Genomic DNA, 12,178 nt, shown 5'->3' on the forward strand with positions numbered 1-12,178 from the left:
TCATGAGAACTCACTCACTATCATGAGAACGGCATGGGGGAAACTGCCCCCATGATCCAATTACCTCCACCTGGTCCTGCCCTTGACACGTGGGGTTTATGGGGATTATAATTTGAGGTGAGATTTGGGTGGGGACACAGAGCCAAACCCTATCAGAGGTGATTCAGTCATGAGAGTGCGGGTCTTGTGAATGGATTAACACCCTTATATAAAATAGGTTTGGGGAGCTCTTCCTTCCCTTTTGCTCTTCTGTAATGTGAGAATATAGGGTTCAAGGTACTATCTTGGAAGCAGAAACCAGGACTCTCACCAGACACCAAATCTGCCAGTACTTTGATCTTGAACTTCCCTGTCTCCAGAACTATGAGAAAATACACTTCTGCTCTTTATAAATTACTCAGTGTGTTAGTCCATTCTTGCATGGCTATAAAGAAATACCTGAGACTGGGTAATTTATAAAGAAAAGAGCTTTAATTGGCACATGGTTCTGTAGGCTGCATGGGAAACGTGGTTTCTGCCTCTGGGGAGGCCTCAGGAAACTTACAATCATGGTGGAAGGTGAAGGGGAAGCAGGCACCTCTTACATGGCTGGAGCAGGAGGAAGAGAAATGGTGGGGGAGGGGCCATACATCTTTAAACAAGCAGATCTCATGAAAACTGGGGATGGTGCTAAATCATTCATGAAGGATCCACCCCCACAATCCAATCACCTCCCACCAGGCCCCACCTTCAACATTGCAGTTTACATTTAAACATGAGATTTGGGTGGGGACACAGATCCAAACCCTATCACTCAGTATCACATATTTTCTTAAAGCAGCACAAATAACCGAACACACTATTATATATATATATATATATATATAAAATAGTGTCTTCGTTTAATTAAATATATAAAAAATATGTAATACATATATAATATATAAAGCTATGTTCAGATGTGTGTTGTTTGATATAAGTTACTAGAGATAATGAAAATGAAAAAGGATGTCAGAATAGAATTTTTTTCTATGTATTTACCTTTTAATCATATTTATATTAATTAAAAGGCAAAAATCGGATCAACTCAAAAAAGTCCAGCCTATTCCTCTGCCACTATTTAATAGCAATGATGACATTAAATGTAAGCGAATGGTTGAACAGAGCACAGACAAGAAAGTCCATCAGGAGACTTGTCATTCACACACAAGAGTACTCTAGAAAAGATAATTTACTAAAAACAAAACCAGGCTAAATGCTTTGGGAAGATTTTAATAATTCATCCTGAATTCTATTCCTACTAATCTCAGATTCACTGTTGTATGTAGCTCTGCCATCTGATTCAGATGGCATTAAAACATCTAGACGTTAATGCTAATTAAATCTGCCTTTTCATTCTGAAAAACCACATTCTTCCCTTTAATATCAAATACATGCAATATAATTCAATAGTTTTAAAAAACATTTTATGTCCTCTTTCTGTCCAGTGAAATCAGAAAAGGCAGGAAATTGACTATCTAATGTAGATACCATATTGTTGACTTTTTTCATCTTGATTTTAAAAGTAAATGATAAAAATGGCTTGTGTAATATTTATTCTGATTCACGCTGTGAATTTCTCCCCTCTGTCAGAACCTGAGGGTAAACCTCCGTGTTTAATGTTGCGTGCAGGTGTGGATCTGGCTTGGGTTCCTCTCTAGCTGTCTAAATTAGAATTACTAAAGGACTATTTTAGGAACAGCCTTCTGTGGGGTTTTGGATCCTAATATATAAATTAACACATATCTTATCATCGTGAAAAATCTAAGCATAGCCTTCACTGAAAAATTAAAGACTATTTTACATTCCCCATTTTATTCTGCATAATGGAAAAATAAAACTATACAATTTTCAAATAGTTTTGACCTTAAATTCAGCCCCTGTTATGGGGCATTGGTGCCTACAGCTTGGTAAATGTCTCGTGAAGTGAATTAACTAAAGCTATATTTATTTTGAATTGTAGAAATCAAGAAAGTAAAAGTATTTTAAAATGTCAATGTCCCTTGTGATTCTAACACACTAATCAATGCATATAGTAAGTAACAGCTGTGGAACATCAATCTATTTCTCTTATACAATACCAGTCTAATTCTAAAATTGCTCGTGAAACATCTGAGAGAATAATTTGGACAACTTCGTCATGGTCTCTAGGGTTAAATGGCAGATTTAACTGAATCACCTTTCAGTAAATTAATGTGGAGTTAAGAGTAGGTGCTTATAGTTTCAAAGTCTGAAGGACCCCCTTGGTTCCAGTGTATCCAGACCTCTGATAACTATGATCTTGTACCAGGGTAAGAGAAGAGCACAAATACTCCAGGCAATGACGCTTTGTTGAGGCCACAATGGACTCCTTGTTGTTGCTTGAACACACTGGGCACCTTCCCACTTGAGGACACTCAAGCTGCTGGTCCCTATGGTCTCAATGCTCTTTCTCTGAGATATCTGCATGACCCACTCCTTCATATTTTTTTTTTTTTTTTTGAGACATAGTCTCACTCTGTTGCCCAGGCTGGAGTACAGTGACATGATCTCCACCCACTGCAATCTCCGCCTCCTGGATTCAAGCGATTCTCCTGCCTCAGCCTCCTGAGTAGCTGGGACTACAGGCACTTGCCACAATGCCCGGCTAATTTTTGTATTTTTTTTTCAGTAGAGATGGGGTTTCACCATGTTGATGAGTTTGCTCTCAATCTCCTGACCTCAAGTGATCCACCCACCTGAGCCTCCCAAAGTGCCAGGACTATAGGCGTGAGCCACTGCACCCGGCCACTCCTTCATTTTATACCAGTATCTTATGAAATCCCCCATCACAAATCTCCCCATCTGATTCAGGTTGGCATTAAAATATCTAGATATTAACGCTAATTCAATCTGCCTATCTTTTCCCTACCCTATCTTCCTTTATTCCTTTGAATTCTGTTCTTTTTTGGATTTATTCCACCTGCCACATTACATATTTATTTGTTTACTTTATCAACTATTTCCTCCCAATGCAGTACATACTATATGAAAGTTGGGACTTTATTTTCTCAATGCTGTATCCCCAGCAACTAGAACAGTACTGGCACATGATTGGTGCTCAATGCATATTTACTGAATGAATGAATAACGAATGAATGAATAGGAACAGACCATATGAACATAAGTTTATCAGAAGGAAGATATTATTTCTTTGCTACCAAAAAAACTTTCCAAGCTTTGATCCATTCAGATACAGATATTTTCAATTAAGCTTTTAATAAGCTTGCAATAGAGAGCAAAGTACACAGCAATGAAAATTAAAGTGAAAAATTCTGCATATTTTGCCAACCACAAAAAATTAATGTTCTTTTAAGAGAAATACTCTTGCCATTTTTCATAAGCACATTCATGCTGCATAGGGCCTGAAAACTAGAATGTGGCCATCTCAAGTCAAAATGGAGTTTCCCAGATGGAGAGGCTGCTGCCTTCAATGACCTTTCTTTCTTTTCTGCCCCTATAACTTGATCCATGAAAACCCAATTCAAACATCACTTTCTCCATGAAGAGTTCCCATATCTAACCATCTCAAAATCTATTCTTCCTCTGAATGCTACTCTTTAGCTGTAACTTTCCTAGGCCATTTATGTTTTCTTGTTCTTGAGTTGTGTGTGTTGTATGTGTGTGTACTTTTATCATTATGTTATTTTTGTTAATATTTTTGAAATTTGTTTGGCTTGCTCTTCATGCTTTATGTCTCTGACATGAACACTTTATGATATTACACAGCCAATAGCACTGACTGCAATCCTTTGCATGGATTCAGTGCCAAGTAAGTTTGAATAAATAAGTAAACACCATCTTCAAAATCAAACCGACCTAATGTAGGTGACGGGTTGATGGGTGCAGCAAACCACCATGGCACATGTATACCTATGTAACAAAACTGCATGTTCTGCGCATGTACCCCAGAACTTAAAGTATGATAAAAATAAATAAATAGAAGAAGAGACTGTCTCACGACAGACTAGCTCCCTACTGAGATTAAAACAAGGACTAAAATTCTGTCCTATTATTTCCATTTACTTGATTCTATTTCCTTGTGGCAATGGAGAGGCGACAGCATATGATTATGAAGAGGGACTTGACTCAGGGATTCCCACTCGCACTTTGAGTCTAAGTCTGATGTTTCTATAGGAATTTATATGCCTATCTTGGCTGCCCAAGACAGACCACAGTTGCCTAAGATAAACCACCTGAAAAGAACCCATCAAATATTTCCCCTTACATTTTCTGGAATAGCACATTGTGTGAGCTCCTGGACCATAATTTTACCAGTAGTTAGTAAGCTGTTGCAACTCCAAGCAGCATCTAGCTCACAACACTTGGGTTGTAAGGATTGGAACTACTGAATGGTGGAATGTCTATCAAAGGCAGTGAGAAAACCAGTTTTGTTGAGCGAGTTGAGTCAGTTGCTACTAAACAAATTTCTCTAGTGAATAAAATGCATGCACATTTATACCTAAAACGCAAGTATGTTAATATAAATGCAACTATGATAAGATTTTGGGTCACAATCATATAAACGTGGGATTGCCTTCATGTGTATGACTAAACAGTCACTGAAAATACAAGAATTAAAACCAGAAAACGTCCAAAATCTTATTCCAAATACACCTGAGTCTTTGAATGTTTCCAGTTTTAATTTTGTGAAGCCAAAATGTAAACAAAAACCATCAAATAAAGTGTGATCTAATGAAGAGGCAAGCAAGGCAGGAGGGTCACATACCGATGCACACCGCTGCTGCACATGATGACGTGGCAGGCGCCTAGCCTGTTGCACAGCTCCGAGGAAACTGACAGCAGTCCAACCCCAGAGGCACTGCAAGCTGTGTTTGCACAGGCAGCTGTGCGCTTGGATCTGATAAACGAGGCTACCAGTCGGTAAAGTTCATCCAAAGCGTTGAGTGGCCTCATTAGCTGCAGAAAAAAAGTGATGAACGTCAAGTTCAACATGTTTAGTAAAATCCTTTCAGATGGGTTAAAATTCACAGTTGGTATAGCTGTTAAAGAATAGTCTAAAATATTATTTCGTTTTGGTGGTAACGGAATTAGAGACTACAAACATTTATAATTACTCATATGTCTCTGACATGAACACTTTATGATATTCACAGCCAATAGCACTAACTGCAATCCTTTGAATGGATTCAGTGCCAAGTAAATTTGAATAAATAAGTAAACACCATCCTCAAAATCAAACTGACCTAATGTAGGTGACGGGTTGATGGATGCAGCAAACCACCATGGCACATGTATACCTATGTAACCAAACTACATGTTCTGTGCATGTACCCCAGAACTTAAAGTATGATAAAAATAAATAAATGAACAAATAAATAAATAAATAAATAAAATAAATAAATAGAAGAAGAGACTCTCTCATGACAGACTAGCTCCCTACTTAGATTAAAACTACTTAGATTAATTTTTCTGCAGAACAACAGCAGAAAAATTAAATAAGGGAGATATTTAAATTAAAAAGCACCAATAAATATAATCATCTGTTTTTACCTTATCTACATAGGCAGCTTTGGATGTGGAGTTTGGTGGTGAATTTGACTTGTCCAGGTAGAATGCCCTGGAAGAATCCAAGAAATAAATTATCATTTGTTGTTAGGAAAAGACATAATATGCATGAAGATGTTCAAGAATCACTGACTTCCTTTTAAAAACAGGTGAATAAACAAAAGCGTTGAACATTAGAAGGTTGGGGTTGCACAAATGTCAATAGGTTTCAATTTTAAAAAGATGGTTAAAATTACCACCAGGTCTATTACAAATTGTGTGGTCTTGGAGAGATCACTTGTCTATGCTGAGTTTTCTCATTTGTAATTTGAGGAAAGCATTAGCTTCTACTTCATAAGACTGCCAAGATTAAATGAGTTAATGCAGATAAAATATGTAGAACAGTGCATAGCACAGAATAAGTGTTTATTAATATTTATAATGATCAATATTATTAAAAAGTTGAAGAAATACATTTTTGTGACTATTGAAGAACATTATCCAATTTTCATTCATTGTGAGAAAGATTATGAAACGAATGCTCATAAAAACCTAACTTTAAACAGAACACTGAGGCGATTCTTTCCAGCACCAAGTTATGCTCCAATTAGAAGTGAAACTCTCTCTGACGGTTCAATGGCTGTTTTTTATTACCAGGATACAATATGGTAATGACTATTTCAACACACAAAGTGGAATCCTAGTGGCCTAATACACTTTGTGCAAAAAACAAAGGACACACTGCAATCCTACTTTATGGCTGTATAGTATTCCATGCCATTTTGTGTATTAAAATAGCCATTTTAATATGCAAAGTGGAATCCTAGTGGCCTGCAATAATTACAGCAATTTCCAAATAATTATCACTGTGTTTGCTTTGCTTGTGGCTCAATACTAAACAGAAATTTTAAGGGAATCATCTATGAAGATAAAATAGTTACATTTTATTTGACCTAGTATCTATTTTTTTTAGTGATGGTAAAATGTATACAGTGTAACACAAAATTTAGCATTTTAACCATTCTGTTAATTTAGTTTATTTTAGATTCAGAGGGTATACACACATGTTTTTTACATGGATATATTACATAATGGTGGGATTTGGGCTTCTACTGTACCCATCACTCAAATAGTGACCATTGTACCCAATAGGTAAGTTTTCAACCCTCATCCCCTTCCCAACCTCTCCACAAGTGGGAAGAGGTTGGGAAGGGGGTTGTGAAAAGTGTCTATTGCTTTTCAACCCTCAGCGTCTATTGCTTCCATCTCTGTGTAAGTGGGAACATATGGTATTAAATTTTCTATTTCTGAGTTATTTCACTTAGGATAATGCCTCCGGCTCCATCCATGTTGCTACAAGGGACTTAATCTCATTGTTTTTTATAGCTGCATATTATGCCGTTTTGAACATTCTCAAGCATACAGTTCAATGGCATTAAATACATTCAAATCGACCATCTAGTATCGATTTTTGATGAAGTGACAAACTTCACATTTCTAGAATGTGACATTTTAATGTTGGTGGAACAAAGTAAGTCCCATGATATTAGAGTGAGTTGTCATATTAGATATTCAAATAAAAGCTGATTATATTGTTGTTTCAGAGCATCTGTAGGACTTCAAAGTGTTGGTAAATTATTATCAAATTCACAGTATAATTGGGCAAAATCAGTGAGGGACAACGCTATACCCTGCGTGGGTTTTTTGAGTCCCACTGAACATATGTGTTCACACCCACACAGAGTGATATTCCCATTACTAGCAATAGTGTTTTGTCTTTTTAAAATAAAGTAACATGGATTAGTCAAGCTTTACACTTTAAATTACGAATGCTTTAGCTCTAAAGACTAACTTCCAAAATGACAATTATGCTCATCCTTATTGAGAAGCAGTGCCTTCTTGTCTAAAATGCATATTGAACCCTCCTCAAAAAGTTTTGTAAACAACTCAGCATCCAAGATTGGCTGTTACTCTTTATAACTGTCTTTGCATTCCTAAGAGATTTCCAGGTACCATCTGCAGTTCCCTCAGCCTAAGCACATAACACTGATGGGAATGTAGGGGCTACAGCAACCCACCAGACTGGGTCATGGTGACATGAGCCACTGCAAAGTGGAACATCCATCAAGTGCCATGAAATACTGTTCTATCTAGCTGAGTGAATTAGTGTCTATTAAAAGCACTAGATTGGGAGCAAAATAAAAGACTGAGGGATTATTTCCATGATGAATATCAAAGGTCTCATTTGAGACATCATTTTAAAATTTTCAAGATTTTCCCAAGTATCTGAAAGAGATATAATCCGAGAGGAGTGCTGTCATCATAAAAGGAAATGAACTTGAATTGTGTGAGGTACATGCAATGGGGCAGGAGCTGGGGCAGAGTGAAAGAGCAAGTTAGGCCAGAAAGGTAGACCCCAGGACCTTACAGGCCCTGATAAGGTTTTACCCTAAGCAAGCTGGGAGCCATAGAGGTAAATGGCCATGGAACTTGCCTCATTGCCAGAAGACTGGATGTTTTAAATATTATTGCTATGTCCAACAATTCATGTTCTACTGAAAGGTCTGTGTGTCCTTTCATTTCACTTGTACAGGTACTTATGTAAGATTAAACCGTGAAAACCCACTTATGCACTATGCTTTAACAAGTCTGAGCATTTTGCTCTTTTGCTTCACCTTTTAAATAAATAAAATATTACAGATACAGTGGAAGCCTCCTGTTCACCTATTCTTATTTCATTTCTGCCACTAAAATGTAAACTCCCCATTAGAATGCAAATCCTCTAGTAGCTACGTATTTTATTTATTTTTATTCATTTTTGCATCTCTAGCACCTGTAATAGTATGTGGAACATAGTATGATCTTAATAAATATTTGTAAATAAATAATAATTTGACATTTTTGTTTCTTTATGGACGGCTGGTATGGTTTGACTGTGTCCCCACCCAAATCTCACTGAATTGTTATAATCCTCACGTGTCAAGGGTGGGGCCAGATGGAGACAATTGAATCATGGGGGTTGTTTCCCCCATACTGTTCTCCTGGTAGTGAGTAAGTCTCACAAGATCTGATGGTTTTGTATATGAGAGGTCCCCTGCACAAGCTCTCCTGCCTGCCTCCATGTAAGATGTGACTTTGCTCTTCATTTGCCTTCAGCCATGATTGTGAGGCCTCCCCAGCCACGTGGAACTATGAGTCCATTAAATCTTTTTCCTTTATAAATTACCCAGTCTCAAGTATGTCTTTATTAGCAACATGAGAACAGACTAATACAATGGCATTCCTTTGGGCATCCAAAATAGACTTTGCAAGGCTGTTTCAATCTATTAAATCTTCTGGGGAAAATTCATTTTAATGGTCCATTTTGTTGGCTGTCTTTCTTACTGATAGGTTTCCTCATGTGCTTTGGAATTATGTTTTGTAAGTTCATTTGAAGTGGGATGGTTTTTAAATTATTTTTCTTTAGTTTTTTTGATATAGCTCCATCCTCTCTCTCTCTCTCATCATCCTTTTTTTCAAAATGGTTTTGTGCCCAGGATCACACATTTGTAAGCAGTTGTATATCTGATCTATGACATTGTTTTGACATCTGGATTACCACCAGTCATGTCCCTGAACTAGTGAGTGATTTGGTTGAGTTTGGTTCAGTAGTTTAGGGCCATGCCTAAAACAACTTCCTCTTCCCATCTTAAACACCAAGCATCACAAAAGCTAGTCTCAAGCAACAGTGATCAGCAGATTTTTCATACTTTCATACTTCATTCAGAAGTGGAGTCCTCTACTACCTGGTTTCAAATGGTGAGGCTAGCTCTGGATTTCCACCTAGTGTACAATAACGTTCATGTCCCATTGCCCTGCAGACGCTGTGCCAGACCCTCTGTCCACCTCCAGAGTCCAGCAGGCCAGAGGCCTCAGTGTAGCCCACAACTCATCACTTGCATTTCATTTCCATTCTTGGGCCACAGAGATAACAAACTGTTTTTGAGCCCAGCTGTGATTTTTGCATTTTCTATCCTCATATTTTATCTAGCATTTGTTACATGCTTGGAACAGAGGTGGCATCTCAAAGCTGGAACCCCCAGAAGTACCTTGATCAGATGTCCTCATGCCTTTTCTCAAGTAAACTTGGTAGAAAAAGCAATGTGGTAAAAAATAGTATACAAGTCACAGTCAAATTATTTAGCCTGTCATAGTGTCCGTTTTCTTATTTTCAAAATGGATATTAGAATTGTCTGGCATAGCATAATGCTGAAGATTAAATTAATGCACATGAAATGATCATTAGTGTGATAAGCATATAGGACTCATTCAATAGACAATAATAACTATAACTGAAGTACACACAGTGGGAAGTATCATTGGACAATTTTTAGCCATGATAAGGCATAATATTAAGGCCAAAGCCCTCCTGCTTTCTGTGGAGGTAATCTAAAATATTTTATGACACATGTTAAGAAATAAAAATTAAGTTAGATATTTGGAATCTACGTAATTTCATGATCAGTGTGCAAGTAGAATTTAGGCCTAAAAAGAAAAGAATGTTTTTCAGGGTAAAGGAAAGAAGACTGTCATTTAAACGGCTTAACTAGGTGCAGCTCTTCTAAATCTTGAATTATCTGGGAAGAAAACTATTCTGTAAAAGCAGCCCATAGCTCATCAGTACCACCTAAGGGAAGCATTGCTACAGAAACAGCTGGTTGCATGGAGCACTCTCTTCTTTCTGAAAAAGATGTTCCTTAAAAATAAATAAATAAATAAAAGTTGTCGTTAATTCAGCCAGTTAAGAGCTGTTTAGATCACGTTGATCTGATTCTGCTACATTCACTTAAATTGACTTGATAGAGGTCTTCAACTATTCAATGATGCAAATGTTTAAAAGAAAAAAATAAGTTACAGAAATCACTTTTAAAGGTTTAAAATGTAGCCCACATCAAGTGAAACTTTATTTAGCAACAATCTGCCTTTTTAAAACTGCTATAGGCTGGGCACAGTGGCTCACACCTGTAATCCCAGCACTTTGGGAGGCTGAGGTGGGTGGATCACGAGGTCAGGAGTTTGAAACCAACCTGACCAACATGGTGAAACCCTGTCTCTACTAAAAATAAGAAAATTAGCTAGGCGTGGTTGCGAGTGCTTGTAATCCCAGCTACTCAGGAGGCTGAGGCAGGAGAATTGCTTGAACCCAGGAGGCAGAGGTTGCAGCGAGCTGAGATCACACCATTGCACTCCAGCCTGGGCAACAGAGCAAGACTCCATCTAAAACAAAACAAAACAAAACAAAACAAAACAAAACAAAACTGCTATATAGCAGAACTAAGATAGAAAAACATCCAATGTTAATTAAGCTTTTTTTACACATTTTTTTAAACATTTAAAATACTCTTAAAAGACAAATGTTTACTGCAAATTTAAAATTAGATATATTGGCTCATCCAGACTTGTGCTAGTAGCTAATATTTGTTAACCCATGATAATGGAAAGCAACAAAATATTATAAAGCATATCTATGCACGGATGAAGTCCAGAGAAATAACCAGAAAATAAAGCCACTTTGATGCTCCTATGTAATATAAATAGCCAATAATTTTTTAATTCAATTATTTTTTAAAATAAGAATTTATACTTGAGGCTACAACTAATGTCAGGTATTCCTCATCAGAAAAAATTGTTCAGATATTTTACCAATCATAATGTTTACAGGTATCTGTAGAACTTCAGTATCTTTCAGAATTTGACAAACTGTGGACAGGACATAAATTTCCAAAGCACTTTCCTTAATTAAAAAAGTCTTGCAATGCTCCTTAATCAAATTTTATGGGAAAAGTTAATGGCAAAATTTGATGAATGCCAAAATTAACCATATTTTATCATGCTTTTGAGGTTAGTAAGAATGACATCATGGTCCTTTGTCTGAGTATAGAAAATCTTATTAAGACATTTTGAAAGTATGGCTACTATTTTATATGCGCTGCAGAGTACGTTTCCTTTCATGCTGGCATACAGCAGGCCCCATTGTCATAACTTTGTCGGTTAACTCTGCCATGTAAAATAAATATATTATGACACTATTTCTTTCATTTAGTCCCTGTAGGGTAAAATACCAATGAGAGAGGTGGTAAAATGTAAGTTATAGTAAGCAGTGGTATAAATATATCCAGTCAAAAAACTACAATGAAACAAATTTTGGCATTTATAGCATACCATCTAATCAAGAAGACAAATACACAGGTATTTATAATGCAGGGCAGGGAAGTGATAGGTGAAATTAAAGGTATAAAGAGTCATTGGGTGTATAGAAGGAAGGCCACATAAGAATACAGCATAGGAGTTAGACTTTGATGCATGGGTAGAATTCTGACAGGTCAAACTGGGAAAGCTGTATTTCAAGTGGAAGCAATGCCCTAAACAACAGAGCAGGTACAGAATGAGTGGAGCCAATGTGACTGAAGACTTGGTTCATGTAAGGTGGAGAGAGAGAGAAGGCTGGCTAAGTAGGCTGAATCCACATTATAAGGAAATTAAATATCAAACCAAAGATTTGTAGTTAACTTGGTAAGCAGTGAAGAAGCACTACAAAATTAACACTTAGCTATCAGCAGAAAAAGGAAAAACAAAAGGATGAACGAGAGGAAAT

General features: G+C 36.9%; 1 protein-coding gene across 3 annotated transcripts in view; it reads right to left on the reverse strand.

The window, feature by feature from the left end:
* Positions 1–12,178, reverse strand: part of PREX2 (phosphatidylinositol-3,4,5-trisphosphate dependent Rac exchange factor 2) — a 284,434-nt gene that overhangs the window by 39,876 nt on the left and 232,380 nt on the right. For all 3 annotated transcript variants that reach the window (XM_055298134.2, XM_063612655.1, XM_055298135.2), the window contains exons 36-37: positions 5,551–5,617; positions 4,766–4,956 (exon numbers count right to left, since the gene is read on the reverse strand). In XM_055298134.2, the coding sequence (XP_055154109.1) occupies positions 4,766–4,956; positions 5,551–5,617 (258 nt within the window). The remainder of the gene's footprint in view (positions 1–4,765; positions 4,957–5,550; positions 5,618–12,178) is intronic.

This window comes from Symphalangus syndactylus, chromosome 11 (genome assembly GCF_028878055.3).
Source record: "Symphalangus syndactylus isolate Jambi chromosome 11, NHGRI_mSymSyn1-v2.1_pri, whole genome shotgun sequence".
In the NCBI taxonomy this organism is placed as follows: Eukaryota; Metazoa; Chordata; class Mammalia; order Primates; family Hylobatidae; genus Symphalangus; species Symphalangus syndactylus.